Genomic DNA, 19,650 nt, shown 5'->3' on the forward strand with positions numbered 1-19,650 from the left:
TACATTAGCCCATAATTCTTATCTATGTTAGCCACATGGCTTGGTACCTTTTATCAGTGAGGCAATCTCATTTTCCTCTGTGTTTGAGTAGTGACTGCAAATTGACTCTTTCCTCTTCCCAGAATTCTCCTGTTCTGGTTTCCCCACCTATACTTCCAGCCAGGTTGCCCCACCTATATTTTTTCTCTGGCTACTGGTCAATTAGCATCTTATTAGAATACAAGTAAAAAATCTTTACTGGGTTCAAGACCATTGTTCCACAGCAGTTGTTCATCACTGAAATTTGAAGTCAAAGGAAATGAATTTCACTATCCATCAGCACCTGTTATATACCATATGAGGAAAAGATTGAGCCTTTCCTGTGGTATGTCACATGCATATTGAAGCACCAGCAGTGTCCCCTTGAACTTCCAGACCTATCCAAAGACCACAGGGTTAAGCAGTTAATTGTCTGTTGATGTGGAAGGGTCTTCTGTTTTAATAAAGAAACTGCCTTGGCCAGCCCTTAGGTGGGTGGAGTAGACAGAACAGGAAGAAGGAAGTGAGGTAGATGGCTCAGTCAGATGCCACATCTCTCCTAAGTTAGTCAGACTGCCGTGCCTCTCCTCAGAGAGATGCCAGTCACCATGAAGCCAGCCACCAGGACAGACATGCTGAATCTTTCCTGGTAAGACACCACTTTGTGGTGTTACACAGATTATTCAATATGGGTTAGTCAAGATGTGAGTAAGAGGCTGAAACTAATGGGTAAGTGAGTGTTTAAAAGAATACAATGTGTGTGTTGTTATTTTGGGGCATAAGCTAGCAGGCGGCCGAGAGCAGGGTGGCAGGAAGCCGCCCACAGCTCCACACTACAGAATGGCACCCAACGTGGATAACTGAATCCACAGAAAGCTTGAGAAAGCTTGGGAAAGAATAGAGTAAAGCATGGCTTCTTGGTAGCAGCAATTTCTCAGGTCTGAGCATGTGTTTTTCGGTTTTTAGCCATAGCAGGAAAAAAGTGCTGTTTTAAAATGCTGGCTTTCTGGGCCGTCCTGCCAGGGCAAACTCTGACTCTTTCAAGCAGGTAGTCCTGACTATGGAGCTTTTGATTATTGTTTAACACTGTTGCAGCTTGCTTGCTGGCAGGAACCTTGAACCGCCACAGAGTTGTGGTGATAAACATGGCTACAGCTAGTACCTCTGCCATGAGGTTGGAAAGCTAAGGAATGGGCTGGATCTAGCCAGCAAAGCTGCGGCTTGAATTCTACTCATATTGCTCAGTAATTTAAAGGCTCATATGGTCAGAAAAAGAGAGATACAGTAAAGAGAGATTGAAAAACAAAGAAAACTTCTAAATGATTTACACTGTGTTAAAAATATATGCATGTTAAAGGTTAAAGTTCTTAGGGTAAAAAAGGAAGAAAGAAAGTAGTTGGGTGTGATAGTACACACCTTTAATCCCAACACTTCGGGGACAGAGATTGACCTCTGTGACTTCAAGGTGTGGTAGCACACGCCTTTAATCCCAATGCCTGGGAGGCAGAGACAGACAGATTTCTGAGAGTTCAAGGACAGCCTGGTCTACAGAGTTATTCCAGGACAAAGATATACAGAGAACCTGTCTCAAAAATTAAAAGTAAAAATAAACAAAATAGAGGTTAAAACAAAGCTGCATAAAGATGGAAAATGCACAGAGAATCTTGATACTGTATGCTATTATGCTCTCTTTGAATTGTTTGAATGCTGGGGAAGAAGCAACAGCTGCTAAAAGATATTTGTTTATAAATGCTGCTGGACTAATCCAAGATAGATATTTTGAAAATACCTTGACTTCAGAATTTGGATCTAAGGATATGATACTTTGGAAAAGAGATTCTTCTTTTGTTTTTACAGAAAATGAAACCCTGTGGATTGCTTCTATCCCAATATGGTATGATAGACCATGGCCTCCTGAAAGGTTGCTGTGAACAACTTCAGAAAATTACTTCAACCAACTGATGACTGAGATGAACCTGGCACACAGGTTACACCATGAAAGATCTGATTAACAGCATCCCCATTCAGCAGGAAGCAGTTTGGAGAGAGATAACTGTGCCCATGTTCCCAAATATAGTTTATAAATGTTCTTTTACATTTAAAGGGGGATATGATATAGATATGAATAATTTGCATTGGTATGGATTTTAAGGTCAATTTTGTTATATGTATATGTATGTCTGATCTTGATTAAGGTATCATGATTGTGTAGTTCATTTAAAAATGTAATGTATAATTAGGAAATATAGGTTGTTAATGGATAATCATTGATAATAGTTAAGCTTGTAGTCATGTTAGTTAGATTTTCTAGATATATAGAGATATATTTCAGTTAAATAGGCATTCCTAATATCTTTCAAAGACTACAGAATATTCTACTTAAATGTTTTAATAACTTAAGGCTTCTCATGACAATGAGACACGTCAGCTCCTGGCAGCACCAATCTACTTCAAGAGGAAGATGGGCATTGAAAAGGATCCTTATGGAGTTTGATAGCCACTTGGGCAAGAAACTGCTCTTGCCTGGACTGTTGGCATAAACTGGACACAAAGAACCCACAGAAAGAGGACTGCTGAACTTGCCTAAAGGTGAGATGATCTTTCAGGGTTCCTCATACATGAAAGAGTCTGTGAGACATTGTGCAGGACACAGCAGATACTGACTGAACTGCCTTTGGAATTTCTTGCATCATGGAAATGTCTGATGGAAACTATGGGCCTGAAGGCCGAAGATGGATGCCCCAATGGTACAGAGGAACTTTGGGTGACTGTCCAGGCAGCAAGATGTCTCTGTGATTTCTAGAGTTTTGGAAGTAGCTTACTTCTTGTTCACCTAAGTAATATTATATCCTTCTGGAGTCTTTGATGGAGTTGAAGAATAGATAGATAGTTATAGTTTTCCTTAGTTATGATAAAAGAAAGTAGATATAAATATTGTAACTATAATTCTTACTTGATAACTGTTTTGTTATATGTAATTTTGCTGTTAAAGTTCAAGCCTTCTTTTTTGTTTAAACTGAAAAAGGGGAAATGATGTGGAAGGGTCTTCTGTTTTAATAAAGAAACTGCCTTGGCCAGCCCTTAGGTGGGTGGAGTAGACAGAACAGGAAGAAGGAAGTGAGGTAGATGGCTCAGTCAGATGCCACGCCTCTCCTAAGTTAGTCAGACCGCCGTGCCTCTCTTCAGAGAGATGCCCGTCACCATGAAGCCAGCCACCAGGACAGACATGCTGAATCTTTCCTGGTAAGACACCACTTTGTGGTGTTAAACAGATTATTCGATATGGGTTAGTCAAGATGTGAGTAAGAGGCTGAAACTAATGGGTCAGGCAGTGTTTAAAAGAATACAATGTGTGTGTTGTTATTTTGGGGCATAAGCTAGCAGGCGGCCGAGAGCAGGGTGGCAGGAAGCTGCCCGCAGCTCCACACTACAGTCTGTTGTGGTAGATGCACTCTGAATGCTGGCAGAGGACCAGAGAGAGAAGGATAAATAGATATATGGACACTTTTAAGCAAAACTATTTCTTGAAATACAAGAGGACTTAACAAATAAGCATCTGAGTAGTAGCAAATGAGGAAGCACAGCCTGCAACTCTTACTTCCCTAGGTGGTTTATGTCATGGCTTATATCACTGTGTGAGGAAAATTGTAATGCTGTAGACAAAAATAAGTTCCAACATCTTCAGGCTCCACGCTACCAATGGTTAGAGTGAAACTTTTTCCAGAATATTGACCACTGAACCTTGATGGGACACCAGATTGCAAATTATTTGCATATTTGATCAAGAGTGTAGGAGCTTGTCCTGATTTCTGCTGGTACCAGTTTAAGTCATTGCTGATGCCCTGACTTGCGAGGCAAGTGATGGTCACTTTGTCTCCTAGAGATGCTGACAGGAATGGAGGAGACTGTGTCACTTGAATGTCACATCTGGCACCTGACAGTAGGAAAAAAGCCAATAAAAATAACACAGTTAACAATGTTATAATAAGGATTCCCTGATTAGAAGAAAAGTGATGTCTACTCTGCACTGAAAAGATTTTCCCTCCTGTGCAACTTACCTAAGAGCCAGAGTAAACAAATTGCTAGGGTCTGAGCAGGAGCTTTCATGGCCATGGTATGTCCCGACTAGAAATGACTCCTGCAGGGACAGTGAACAGTCAGTTAAGAATCTATCAGTTAAGGGGGTTATGCTCTGTGTACATGCAAATCAGCCAATCAGTCTTGTGGATAGCTGCAGTGTTTGCTCATCGCAGTAACACAGGAAGTCTAAATATATAGGGACGCTCCACCAGTCCTGAGAGACACAACTTGCTATTGAGAAAGCGTTCCCCCCAAGGGACTACATGATATGATATAATTAGTGTCTTTAAATAGAGAGGTTCTGTTTTATTTTGTGTGGTGTAGTTTTGGTTTTTTACTGCAATAATAAAAATCATACTTTTCTTTCTAACATTGAATATAAGATGGACAGTTAGAGATTTAATTCTTTAGAAACTACAAGAAATTTATGTTCAAGCCAAAATATTTTCTGTTTTCTTCTATGGGGTTTTACATGATAAATCACCAGTAAAAGCCATGGACAGAGCTATAAATTTGACTGAAAGTTAGATGCATAGAATGGAACAAAGGGAACTATATATATATATATATATATATATATATATATATATATATATACATTGATAATCATAATTTAAAATAATGAAATGTAAAAATACCCTTTGATAAACAGAGCTTAATGATCTATGAGGAAGGAGCTAGATATTGAGTGTCAAAACTAAATTGTTTCCCTTATATAGGTTTGTCCTCTATTTCTCAAGTTCAATTTAGGGAACTTGTTCTCTGCCTTTTAAAAGTCTCTAGCATATCTCTTTCTGTAAGAACACTAAATAATTCCCAGATCAGTGTCTGCAACACTCTGGGATGATCATTCATAATCTTTCTTATTCAGTCCCTTCCCTTTTAAAAGTAAAGACTATGCATACTAAGTTCATCCTTGAAATCATTCTGATTCACAAACCTGCAAAGTCCACACCAACTAACTCTTCTAGTTCTATTTCACCTCAGGATAGTTACTGTTTCTTTTTTTTTTTAATCCTTCGGGTGGAGCTTAACTGTCAATCATCAGTTTCCTGGGGCAGGGCTTCACTGTGGTGGGAGAGAGAGCTGTCAGTCCACTGGCAGTCATCCTGAATTCAGAAAACCCCCAATCCCAGTTCCTAGAGGTTATTTCCAGCCACAAGAGATTATCTGGAGTCACCCCATACCCAGAAAGTCCCCAAATTTTACTTCTGGTCCCCCAGGTCATTTCCTGTCCCCCGAGGGAACTTCTAGTCGCCCTGTATCACCCCCAGGATCACCCACTCCCCACTTCCAGTCACCCGAGGTTACTTCCTGTCTCAATATGTCACCCCACACCCAATTCCCCATCCCCTAACCTCACATCAGATACTCTGAGGTCACATCAGGTCCCTGCTACTTTGCAGACTTTAATCTACAGGCAGGCTTGGAGGGCAGTGTGGGGATGAAGTGGGAAGTGAGGCAGTAGGACAGGAAGTGGCTGGGCACAGGGGCTCCTGGTTGTAGGTGCTGGGAGAGCAGGGAATCATGGGAGTTGGGGTGGGGACTGGGAAGGGGCAGGGATAAGGGACAGGCAAGGCCATGAGGACAAGGCTTAGGGGATCTCCACATTATACCTCAGGAAGGGGGTATCATGGGAGTTTGGGGGCAAGGATAGGTAGTTTAATGTCAACTTGACATGAGCTGAAGTCATGTGAGAGAATAAACTGATAATATGTCTCCATAAGATAATACTGTATACAATTCTATAAATAATTTTCTTAGTTACTAATTGAAGGGGGAGGGCTCAACTCATTGTAGGTAAAACCACACCTGGACTGGAGTTCCAGGGATCTATTAGAAAGCATATTAAGCTAATCACAAGAAATAAAGTTGATTATTTTTCTCTCATTGTCTGTGAAAATTTTTGTTGGGATTTTGATGGGGATTGCATTGAATCTATTAGATTGCTTTTGGTAGAATTGCCATTTTTACTATGTTGATCCTCCCAATCCAAGAGCATGGGGGATTTTCATGCTTCCATTTTCTGGTATCCCTTCAATTTCTTTCTTCAAAGATTTAAAGTTCTTGTCAAATAGATCTTTCACTTCCTTGGTTAGTGTTACCCCCAAGATACTTTATGGCATTTGTGGCTATCATGAAAGATGAAGTTTCTGTGATTTCCCTCTCTGCTTCTCTATCCTTTGTATAAAGAAGGGCTACTGATTTTTTTGAGTTGATCTTGCCACATTACTGAAGGTGTTTATCAGCTGTAGGAGTTCTTTGGAAGAGTTTTTGGGGTCACTGATGTACATAATCATATCATCAGCAAATAATGAAAGTTTGACTTCTTCCTTTCCGATTCGAATCCCCTTGATCTCCTTATGTTGTCTTATTGCTATTGCTAGAACTTCAAGCACTATGTTGAAGAGATATGGTGAGAGTGGACAACCTTGTCTTGTTTCTGATTTTAGTGGAATGGCTTTGAGTCTCTCTCCATTTAATTTGATATTAGATGTTGGTTTGCTTTATATTACTTTTATTTTATTTAGATATGATCCTTATATCCCTACCCTCTCCAAGACCTTTATCATAAAGGGGTGTTGAATTTTGTCAAATGAGGGTTGGCAAGAGACTTGGCTCTAGAGGAGATCCCAGGTGTCCATGGGGATGTCCCCACCTAGGTCCTTGGGCAGCAGAGTAGAGGGTGCCTGAATTAGCCTTTTCCCACTAACATACTGATTATTATCTCGAATATCACCATAGAATCTTCGTTCAGCAACAGATGGAGATAGAGACAAAGTCCCTCAACAGAGCAACAGACTGAGCTCCCAAGGTCCAATTGAAGAGTAGAAGGAGGGAGAAGATGAGCAAGGAAGTCTGGACCGCAAGGGGTTGGTCCACCCACTGAGACAGTTTGCCTGTTCTAATGGGAGCTCACCAAATCCAGCTGGACTGGGACTGAATGAGCATGCAACCAAACCGGACTCTGAATGTGGCTAAAATGGGGGGCTGATTGAGAAGCCATTGATAAAGAAACTTCATCTGGCCATGGATGGAAATAGAGACAGAGACCCACACTCCAATGTGACTGAGCTCCCAAGGCTCAGAAGGAGCAGAAGGAGGGAGAACATGAGCAAGGAAGTCAGAACCCTGAGGGGTGCACCCACCCACAGAGACGGTGGGACTGATCTAATGGGAGCTCACCAAGGCCAGCTGGAATGGGACTGAATGAGCATGTGATCAATCCAGACTCTCTGAATGTGACTGACAATGAGGGTGGACTGAGAAGCCAATGATAATGACATCAGATTTTGATTATACTGCATGTACTGGCTTTTGGGGAGCCTAGTCTGTTTGGTTGCACACCTTCCTAGACCTGGATGGAGGGGGCATCTTAGACTATTCACAGGGTGGGGAACCCTGACTTCTCTTAGGACTGGAGAGCGAGGGGGAGAGGGAGTTGGAGGAGTGGGAGGGAAATGGGAGGATGGGAGGAGGTGGAAATTTCTAATAAATAAATAAATAAATATTTAAAAAAGAAAGAAAGTCTTCCCTTGTATTCTCTATATTAACTCCTGCCTTTAAATTCCTGCCCTGTTAGATATCCTGACCTTTCTTTTTTTGATGATGTACAGTTATGTGATGTACAGTTATGTGATGTACAGTTATGCCAAATATACCCTTTCCTTCCCAATTTGGTTTTAGCCATGGTTTTTCATCACATTAATAGTAACAATAAGACACACATTGAATCCAAATTTCAATTTCTTGTACTACCTAACAATGAACTCTGGTGTGTTACCAATCTGTAGCATAATTATTTTTTTATCTTTTGTCCCATATAAATTGCATATCAAATTATCCTTTTATTTAATTTCTCATGATTTTTCTACATTTTAAAGTGAATGTTTTTCAATTCAATGGGCTTTGTAGTTCATTTTTTAAAAAGTGGGTTTTTAAACTCAGTTTCAGATTCCCTCATGCCACTGCAGGACACTGCAAATTTTCTGTGGCAGGAGAGAGAGGCCCTGGTTATTTGAGCATCAGACCAGAGGATGTATGGAGGAAGAGTAATAGAGGTCAAAGCTCCCAGAGGAGTCAGGAGAGCAGATTCCCAAGTGAAAGGTATTATTATAAGTAACACTATTTTTTTTGTCAAGGGGTATTAAATTTCTGTGGCAATTAACATGGTATAGTTTGTTCAGTGACAGTTCTGTCTTGTTCTTGAGAGAAGTCATCATGAAGTCTAGTTTTCCTACCAGGTTCATTGTGATCCAACGGAGGATATAAACAGGGCAGACACATGGATTATACAGGGACTTCATTCTGCAGCCTCTATTCTGGTCATTTGGAATATAGACTCTATACATGACTGTGACACTTGTCATCAGAAAGGCAAACACACCATTGCCTGAACCACCTGTGCTCACACAATCAGCAGTAACAGAAGTCTTGAAATTCACAGCCAGTGGTGGCTTTGAAGATCGCTGTTATGAGGACTCTTTATGGCCCAGGGATAGAGTGGTACAATTTGGCTGCCAGGAAGGGAGAAGGGACCTTTGATTTCCCAGCAGTCTGACAACAATTTAACAAAAGCAATGAAGTTTGTGTCAAAGAATTTTTGAAGATCACACTTGGGTACTGAACTGGGATTCAGGACAGAGGGTGGGTATTAACTGTAAGTTGTCAGAAACTTTGGGATTCAAGAGAAGAGTTAAAAGTTGTACAATAATGAGAATTTATTCAAACATCGAGTGGAAAGTCTCACATGATAATTGGAAAATATCCAGATCCTTCTTTCTTGGCTTTTAAAGGGAAGATGGCCTTCTTTTGAATATAATTAAGTATAAGATCCAGTATGTTGATTTACATAAAAGAACATCCATGCACAAACCAGCCCGTTAACTCAGACATAGCTATGAGAGACTGTGAACATTCTGGCAAGATGACAGGTCATGGGCATGGAAATTGAGTGGGTTACATGGGGAATCACTCCTTCATCAACTTCTTCAGGTCATCTTAAATTCCTCTCTTACTCAGCTCATCTAAGCTGTACTAATCGTGAACAATTTTCTCAGCAGTGATTCCCACCAGACAGAGCCCATGGGTGTCTGCCTAGTTGGCACCTGATGGCTGATGGAAAAACCATATCAAGATCTTGTTGGGTTCCCCCATCATTCCTGTGGTAGTGGACTGAGAACACGACTCTGATACCTGCTCTACTGAGCTTGTCTGCCAGCTCCTTTCTCATAGCCTTGGTGAGGCTGAAGTTGTCATCATCCTCATCAATACTCCACAGTAACAGTGGGGTATGCTGGAAGACAATGAATTGCTGGCACCTCTGCTGCTCTGTGGGGAATCAGCTGTTGGCCCAGAAAGTAGTTCTGGAACTGGTTCAGTGCAGAGCACTAGGAGGTATCATTGACAGTCCCTACCCAGAAGGTGAAATACTTATCTCCCCACATCTGGCAGTAATCCTCTATGGCCTCAACTGTAGGAACATTGCCCAAATCATGGTTGCCACTGATCAGCACCTTTGCAATGTCTTGGTCAATGGCCATTAGTGCTTGATGCTGGCCATTGGTTTGTTCTTTCCACCAAGGACTTCCTGGCATGGCATGGATGCAGTCGCCAAAGTGGACAGAGAATTTGAGTTTTGGATTCAACTTGTTAATGGCCTCAACTGCTTTCTCAGTGAGAAGGATCTCCTGCTCCCACTCATCACCATCATTGTCACAATCCCCAGTGGACCAGACCTTCATCAGCCCAAACTGGGGCATCTGTATCTTCGATGAAGTAGAATGGGCCTTTCCATTCCCTTTCCTTCTCTGAGGAGAATGTTTTTAGGGACCTGTCCCAGGTTCTGTGGAAAACATTCCCCACTTCTGTATGCCTACTAACTTTCTGGTCTTGCCCAGGCACCTTCTGTGGGAGGGGAGAGTGACTCTACACCACCCTGCAGCACGACCTGTACAGTTTGTCTGAAAGCATTTTCTTAATGGTTGAGGAGAATGTTTTTATTGTAGATTAATGGAAAGTAGAGCTAGAAGCATTTAAAAAATCCCAGAACATGAAGAGAAAGTGACAGACTGAATAAAGTCAACTGAATGGCCAGGTCATGGGTTGGGTGTGGGGAGGGGATAAAAAGAAAGTTCAGAAAGTTCAGAAGCAATTCCACATAACCATGTACTTGATAAGGCAGCCAGGCAGGGTACTGCAAGAGCAATGGAGGATGGGAAAAAAATCACACTGTCAGTACATGAGAAAGTGACAACAGACTGAGTATGATGGAATGCTATGAAGATACTATTTCACTAGGGGAGTTTGGGATGAACTACTGGATATTGTAATATCTTGGAGAAGAAAAGCCATTGTCTTTAGTTGTGTATCGACAAATGATCCTACTAATCTCAAACAAATAATTACAAACTAAACTCAAGATCAGAGATATCCTCATTAAACTCAGGGGTCACAAATCAAAATAAATAAAAGATATGCATATTTTAATTGGAATTGTAGTGTGGAGATAAAAGATGCGGTATAAGTGAAAGCAATAATAATTCAATATATGCACATGTATAAAATTGTCAATGAACAAATTACACCAGTGAAAAGGAATAATATTTAAAGCACTGTAACACATCATAGAAAGTAAAAGTAATGATGAATTAATTAAAATATAAGACCAATCTAAAAAATCGTAAACAAGAAAAAGGGGGACTTGATTGATGGTTCAGCATGGTCAGAGCATGAACAGATATTTTTATTCTACTGTAACTACCCAAATGGTCTCTAAAAATACAAACACAGAACTCTGAAGAGGAGACAATATCGTTGAGCTTTGGCGTTTCAGGAACTTTTTTCACAGAGCAAATTTGAGCTGAGCCACAGGACTGGGCAGCATTTTTCTTGGAACATATTTATGAAGTCAGAGATATGACATATTACTAAGGAAGTCGACTAGACATGAAGAATAAAGCCACCCAAATGCTTAGAGATTAGAAGTGTCACAACGTAGAAGCGCAGGGATCCTGGCAGTTGGGAATCAAGGAATACTGAGTGTTACAACTCAGGTAAAGAGTGCTCTGACCATCAGGAGCCAGGGTATCTTGAGTGTTACAGTAGGTTGAAGAGGGCTCTGGCAGTTGGTAGCCAAGGAATAGCACAGACCACAATAAGCGTAGAAACTTACAGCAGTGCTCTAGGAAAGGTTTCTCCCAAGTGACAGCTCTACTCCTGCAGGAGAGGACTTCCCCAGTAACGTTGTTACAAGTGGGCTCTGGCTCTCTAGAGTGTAGCAACTCTGCTCTGCTAAGGGAAGTTTTCCTCAACTAAAGTGTTACAGCCCTGTTCTGTTTGGCTTCAAACCTCTCTGGTGAAGTCATAACAACTCAGCCTTGCTAACGGAAGGCTTCCTCAGTCTCTGCCTCTGTGAAAGAATGTCTTCACCCAAACTCTGTTCAAGAGATTTATTGGTAGGGAAGAGTCCAGGGTTATGGCTGCCTCTACAAGGGTGGAAGAAAAGTAGCCACAAACTGAAGAGGCACAGAGCTTATATAGGACTTCTTAGGGGCAGAGTTTTATCAGGGAGAAGAAGGATTAGTTAGTTTTTTCCTGCTCTGGGATTGGTTAGTTTAGTTGATCAGGAGCAGAGATGACTGATTTCAGAAACAAAATTTGTTTCTTTCACTGCTTAAGCATTTTGGCTCTAGTTTTGGGGGCAGGAATATTTCTTTTACTGACTCTGATTCAAGGGACAAAGTGTATTTCTTTGGCACTGGTTTCAGAGTGAGGGCAAGTTTCTTTGGTTCTGGCTTTAGGGCTAAAGTATGTTTTTCACTGGCTCAGGTCTCAGAACTGGAGTGTGTTTCTTTTACTGGCTCTGGTTTCAGATCCAGGGTGGGTTTCTTCGTTTGGCCATTTTATCCTACAGAGGCTTTACCACTTGTGTGCAGCCGTTATTGTGTTTAAAGTTTTTGTCACCTGTGTTGGTTCTGTTCCCTTTATGTTAGCCCCACCTTTCAGATATTGTATAATTCTTTCAGGTCAAACATTTTGAGGTCTCAGATGTGTACCAGGCTTCATATTCACAACTTCATGATGGGCCACTCAAGGATTCATGACAGGGAATCCAAAGCTGCCATAAGGACACCTGACCTCAGCAGTTCTCTGAAACTTCAGAGAAGAATCGACATCCCCTGCTGTGGGACAGTGGTCTGTATCCTGCCAATTCTATTTTAAATAAACACTTATTGTCCAGTAGCCAGGCAGAAAGTATAGGCAGGACAACAAGACAGGAAGTAGAGGCAGGTCAATGAGAACAATGAGAATTCTGGGAAGAAGAAAGCTTGGTCTGCAAGTTGTGACCCAGTCACAGAAGAAGTAAGATGTGACTGCCTTGCTGAATAAGGTACCAATACACATGGCTAACATGGGCAAGAATAATGGGCTAATATAAGTTATAAGAGTTAATAAGAAGCCTGAGCTAATGGGTCAATCAGTTTATAACTAATGTAGACCTCTATGCAATTTCTTTGGGACATAATAACTGTGGGAACCAGGCAGGACAGAAAACCAATACCCCACAGTCATGTAGTGTCCATGTTTCAAAATCAGTATCACATGAATGATGCTACTATTTTTCCTGTCAGCTAGGAATGGAGCCTGCTTCTCTTGAACCACAGCCACCTTTCATAAATTACTATTGAAGCTCCTGTCTGTCTAATCCGAATTAAGGCTAGAATGGCAGAATACAAATGCAATACTTTTCTGCTCCATCAGTAGCATCAAAAACACAAACATTTCACTTTACTGGGACAAAAGTTCTCAAATGGATTCCAAGAAAAAGTCAAGGGCTGGGATGTATGCATTCCATATAGATGTGTTTAAAGGATTTCTATTGTTGCAAAGAAGATTTAAGCTGGGAGAAATTTTTTACTTTGGAAACAATACTTGCAAAGAGGAAAATTAGACTAATTATGGCAGTGCATATTCATCTGCCAAAGACAACCAGATTGTTCCAAATTTGCACAAATTCAAGGAAGTAAATGAGTAAAGATTATTACTATCAAATAAAATTATACACCTATGATTCTTAACACATAATAACATTCCAGATGAAAACTCTAAGTGAAAATAACACTATGTTCGGAAATTAAAAGCAATAAGGTTTTAAGTTTCCATTGAAGTAATTTCCTTGAATTTAAACTCAACTCGCTGTATTCATGACTCTAGCTTCACATACTTATAGTGAGTAAAATAAACAGATAATGAAGAACCTCTTAGAAATAACAGAATTCACACTTTCAAAACAATGAAATGAGATGTTGAACATGAATTAAGTAAACACGACTAACAATAGCATTTCAACAAGACAATGAAATACAGTGAAAGAGAGGGAGGTAAGGTAGTGGCTGAAACAAGACAAATGTCTGTAGGTAATTTGAATGGCATGGCCCCTAATGAATTGTGAAGGACCAGGTAAGCTTAAATGTTAGAGAAATGAGGAGTGGCAATGACACATTTAGACCCTTCTAAGAAGAGAGCTATTGAAGAGGAAAAGTTAAAACAGGAGAGCTAGATCACCTCAAAATGATCTAGACCTCAGCAAACACATGACCCCGTAGCATTCAGAACTGTATACAGATAGCATTGCAGCTACTTCTTGAAATGTCTGTGGGGCAAAAGCATTTGTGGGAGGCTGAAAAAGGGTTCTTTGGCCATCTTGACCCTGCCCTGAGCTCTCTTCACATAACAGGTCTCTGGTGGCTACAACTATGTACTCCATAAAATATTTACATAAAATATGTACTCCATAAAAGGCTCTGTAGCATTTTCCATGTAGTTGGAGCTGTGGGTTGCTTCCTGCCACCCAGCTAGCTTATACCCCGAAATAACAACACACAAATTGTATTCTTTTAAACACTACCTGGCCCATTAGTTTCAGCCTCTTATTGACTAACTTCTCACATCTTGCTTTAACCCATATTTAGTAATCTGTGTAGCACCACGAGGTGATGGCTTACCAGGAGAAATCTTAACCTGCGTCTGACTAAGAGAGGGGAGGCATGGCGACTGCCTGAGATGTCTGCCTGATTCTGCTTTCATTCTCCCACAATTCTGTTCTGTCTACTCCACCTACCTAATTTTCTGTCCTACTAAAGGGCCAACACAGTTTCTTTATTAACCAATGAAAGTAACACATAGACATATAACCATCCTCCATCATTTCCCCCTTTTCTGCTTAAACAAAAAGGAAGGCTTTAACTTTAACATAGTAAAATTACATATAACAAAACAGTTATCAAGCAAGAATTATAGTTATAATATTTATATTTATTTTATCTTTTATCATAACTAAGGATTTTATAACTATATCTAACCATTTTTAACTCCATCAAAGACTCTAGAAGGATATAATATTACCTAAACAAACAAGAAATAAGCAACTTTCAAACTATAGAAATGACAGAGACATCTCACTACCTGGACAGTCACCCAAAGTTCTTTTGTACCATTGGGGCATCTGTCTTCGGCCTACAGGCCCATAAGTATCCAGCAGACATTTCCATGAAGCAGGAAATTTCAAAGAGAGTTTAGTCACTTTTTGCTGTGTCCTGTAGAATGTCTTGCAGACTCTTTCATGAATCAGGAACCCTGAAAGACCATCTCACCTTTAGGAAAATTCAGCAGTCTTCTCTCTGTGGGTTCTTTGTGTCCAGTTTATGCAATAGTCCAGGCAAGAGCAGTTTCTTGTCCAAATGACTAACCAAATTCATAAGGAGCCTCTTCGATGCCCATTTTCCTCTTGAAGTAGATTGGTGCTGCCAGGAGCAGACGTGTCTCATTGTCATGAAAAACCCTAAGTTATTAAAACATTTAAATGCCATATTCTGCAGTTTTTGAAAGATATGAAGAATGTCTATCTAACTGAAATATATCTCTATATATCTAGAAAATCTAACATGACTACATGCTTGACTATTATTGATGACTATCCATTAATAACATATATTTCCTAATTATACATTACATTTTATTTTTTATTTTTTTGTTCACAAATCAGATTTTATTCCCCTGGGATTTGCAGAGTATGAATGGCGTGTCTTTTTAGTGAGTTAATGCAGATACACAATAGCATAAAGTCTTCCCATGCCTCTCTCTCCTCTTCCATCTCGAAAGCACACTAGAAACGACACACATCAGACCTGCATTTTCCAGTACCCAGCCTCCCGCCAGGGTATTAATTTAACATTATAATTGAAGCCTGAGGGTGGGGCTTATCTCCCAGAAGGTGACTTGGGGGTGCTGGATTTTTTTTTTTTATTTAAAAATTTCCATCTCCTTCCCTCCTCCTCCCCCCCCCCCTCCGCTCCTCCTCCCCCTTCCCTCCCCTCCTTCTCCCCCTTCCCTCCCCTTCCCTCCACCCATACCTCCCCTCCCTCCCTCTCAAGGCCAAGGAGCCATCAGGGTTCCCCACTCTATGCTAAGTCCAAGGTCCTCCCAACTCCCCAACCCCCCCCCCCCCCCCCCCCCCCCCCCCGGTCCAGGAAGGTGATCGACCAAGCTGAGAAGGCTCCCACAGAGCCCGTCCATGCAGAGGAGTCAGAGCCCAGCGCCATTGTCCTTTGCTTCACAGTCAGCCCCCACTGTTGGCCACATTCAGAGAGACGGGTTTGGTCGCATGATCCATCAGTCCCATTCCAACTGGAGTTGGTGATCTCCCTTTAGTTCTGTCCCACCGTCTCCATGAGTGAACGCACCCCTCACATTCCTGACTTTCTCCCTCATGATCTCACTCCTTCTGCTCCTCATCAGGACCTTGGGAGCTCAGTCCAGTGCTCCAATGTGGGGCTCAGTCACCTTCCCCATCTGTCGCCAGCTGGAGGTTCCCTCACGGTCCTGACTTTCTTTCTCATGTTCTCTCTCCTTCTGCTCCTCATCAGGACCTTGGGAGCTCAGTCCGGTGCTCCAATGTGGGGCTCTGTCATTTTCTTCATCTATCGTCAGGTGGAGGTTCTATGGTGATATGCAAGAAATTCATCAGTATGGCTATAGGAACTGGCCTTTTCCGGCTCCCTCTCCTCAGCTTCCCAAGGAACTAACTGGGGGCGTCTCCCTGGAAACCTGGGAACCCCTCTAGAGTCAAGTCTCTTGACAACCCTCAGATGGCTCCTTAAATTAAGATATATGCTACCCTGCTCCCATAACACCCTTCCTATATCCCAAGCACCCCATTCCTCCGAGCTCCCCCCATTCTCCCCTTCACACTTTTCTCTCCCCATCTTCCCTTGGCCCAGTCTCGCCCAAACCTCAAGTTCCCAATTTTGCCTGGCGATCGTGTCTACTTCCAATATCCAAGAGGATTACTATATGATTTTTTGGGAGTTCACCTTCTTATTATCTTCTCAAGGATCCCAAATTTATAGGCTCGATGTCCTTTAATTATGGCTAGAAACCGATTATGAGTGACATTTTTAAATGAACTACACAATCACAATACCCCAATCAAGATCAGATTCAGCAGTATAATTTTGACGAATAAAAATTACACTATGATATTTTTCATTATTCAGACTGACATAGAAAAGTAAAAGTTTTCTCAGTCACAGAGACAGATAATTTTATACCTTAGAACATATTGCAAACAAACTGGTATTTCCTGGAGATGAATATCTGGCCACCCCTAGAAACAGATATATCAGGTTATTTTCACATGTGTTGTTTATTGCTGATTCAAGTCAACCAAGAAGCAACTTTAGCAGACACAACATTCTCAGTAATCGATGTTTTTGCATGTAGTCCCAGCCTCAGTTTATCCTATAGACTAAAGGTTAAGGTAACTGTTCACATTTTTTCTGAGAACCCTTTAATTTAGGCTACATGTATGACCAAATCTTACTCACTGGCCAGTCAATGTGACAACCCTAGCCTAAGAGAAACTACCTGACATTTCATGAGTTATGAGAATGTGTCAGGCCATAAAAATGTAATATGTAATTGTCCAGAGTTTGGCTGTGAGAGATGTGGTGGATACTGTAGAGAGAGAGAGATGGTGTAGAGCTTTGAAGACGGCATTGGTAGAAAGGAAGTAGAGTTAGAGATATGGAAGCTGTGCTCTAGAGCAGCGAGACGAGATGTAGAGCTAACTAGGGGACTATGTAAAGGAACAAGCGAGGATATTTTCAAGATGAAGAAAAAAACAGAAAAGTTACCCTCAAAAAGCCTCTGTGTTTTTCTTTCCCCTCAAATAGAAAAAATGTCTAACCCTCAGATAGATAAGAATTTAAGCTATTATTCATGGAAATTTTATGTGGACTCTTCCACTGGCTGCATAATTCTCCCAACCCTGGTTAGCCATAAATTCATAGTCATCACAACTGAGTGGAAATATAGCTGGCTTACCTCTTGACAGTGTCATACCACCTTCTAAATGCTTGAAATCTAATATCTTAGAGGAAGGTTGTTTAATTTCAAAACAAGTGTTTAAGCTGAAGAAAAAATATATCAAATTATAAAATGTCAATCACAAAATGCATCTATGAAACTAGGAATATTTCAATTAAATTAGTACAAAGTAATTTGATATATGACATAAAATGGTTGCATTTTTGAAAACATAGGCAATATCAGTATAAATTATGTGGCACTCATAACATTGGTGGAGAATTGTCACTATATGCAAGGAGACATGACAGTAAAAAGACATGTTGTAGTGAAGAGAAGGGATCATAAAACAAACTTTAGGTCTCTTGGAGATGAGAAGACAGAAATAGATTCTCTTATCTGGGCTTTGGACGAAGTGCAACCATCCTCAGTTTGATTTTAGTTCAGAAAGAGATTTGTACCTTAATACTATGAAATCATAACTTTGTGATTATGGAAGGTGTTAAGGATTTAGACATTTTTCAAAATAGATACATAAAACAGCCACATGAAGTGTCCTTTTCTTCTTTGAGAGGAGAGTTTCCCTATGATTTTGGAAATATTTCTACATTATTATCATCTGGAGTACATTGTTACATGATCCATAAATCATCTTGTGGTTAGAAGAGTGGGCTTTGTAGGCTGGAGTGATTGCTCATGCCTAAGGAGAGTGCCTTTTCTTACAGATGACTCATTAGATATGCAGCACACACTAAAATGTAACTCACAACTCTCCTTACCTCTGGAACAAGGGGAATGAATCTTTTGCTGGCCTCTACAAACATCAAGTAGTTGTGTGGTATACTGATATACATGCAGAAAAAACACCCCTATACGTAAACTAATAAGATAATTCTTAAAAAAATTAAAACTAGTTTTTAGTACTGAGGGAGGAGATTGGACAGATGGACTTAGAATTTAACATCTCTCAGTCAGGAAAAAATATACAAGCACATAAAGTTGACTAACCATCTTTTCATCTCCATGAAAGTTTATTTCCTTATGTGGAAGTATTTCAAAGAGAATATGTCTGTGAATGGCCTAAGACTGATACTTAAATCCATAGTTTGAAGAAGTCTATATATAAACTAATACACAATATAAAACAATCCACAATATAAACCAATTCATTGAGCTGGCAATTTTCTTTTTAGGCAGCTATAAAAGTTTCTATCATATCTTATGGAGTTTTGATACAAGGCTCAAGAAGTCATGAAAGGATTAGACATCATTTAGACCAAGAGACTGTGACTATTGTTTATCTCCACTACTCTCTTTCCATATGACCTGCTACCTCTGCTTTACCATCCCTCCAAGTGCTTGTGATGTATAACCTATCAGTGTGACTCACATACTGTTACATTTTCACAGGGGAACCTTCAATTTGAGATGTATACTAAAGGAATAAAGAAGAATATTGAAGAGGAAAGATTGGTAGCATTTTAGTTACACCAAATGATTTCATGTAAACTTGTGTCAGATAAAAATAATTGAAAACTAAAAATAAAGCATCAGAAATTATGCATCAATGTCTATATCTATGTATTTAAATTTGTCTAACTTGCATCATCTTGCCTCCCGGCAATGCAACTATACTCATGAACAAATTTTGTCATTGTACTTATTACACAAGGTAGGGAGGATTCAAACAGACATAAAGTCAGCTTTTCTCACTTCATGAGTCCAGTCTCTAATAGATAAGTTTCCAATAGCTCTGACTTAGTGACCCCCTCCCAAAAAATGTGCAGCCATGAATATCTACTTGTTATGGTGTCGTGTGTTCATTGTCATAAGTGGATTCTAACTTTAAACTGACATATTTGAATGATTAATCTGCAGTCTGGAAGGATAGTATTAGAATGGTCTTATTAGAGAATGATAGAAATGAGAACATGAGGTAAGAAATTAGAATGTGTGTGATTTGAAAGTTGATGGCAAAAATAGTACAGGTCAAGAAGTGTAAGCAGGAGTAGGGCAAGGAATAGGGGAGTTGAGAGGATGTTGAGTAACCAAAAGTAGGAGTGTATTTAAAAAAAGACTATGGAAACACAATACTTTTTTTACTCTATTTTAAAATGAGAATCAATGATAAATGAAGCACACTGCATGGTGGATAATGCTACTCTGGAAACTACAGATTATAAA

General features: G+C 40.3%; 1 pseudogene and 1 gene segment (V, D, J or C); both read right to left on the bottom strand.

Moving 5' to 3' along the window:
• Positions 1–3,641: 3,641 nt before the first annotated feature.
• LOC119806945 lies at positions 3,642–4,166 on the bottom strand. The segment is given in 2 exon segments: positions 3,642–3,952; positions 4,077–4,166. Coding segments are annotated over 2 exon segments (366 nt in total).
• Positions 4,167–9,069: 4,903 nt separating this feature from the next.
• Positions 9,070–18,290, bottom strand: LOC119807253 (annotated as a pseudogene).
• Positions 18,291–19,650: the final 1,360 nt, after the last annotated feature.

This window comes from Arvicola amphibius, chromosome 2 (genome assembly GCF_903992535.2).
Source record: "Arvicola amphibius chromosome 2, mArvAmp1.2, whole genome shotgun sequence".
Lineage (NCBI taxonomy): Eukaryota > Metazoa > Chordata > Mammalia > Rodentia > Cricetidae > Arvicola > Arvicola amphibius.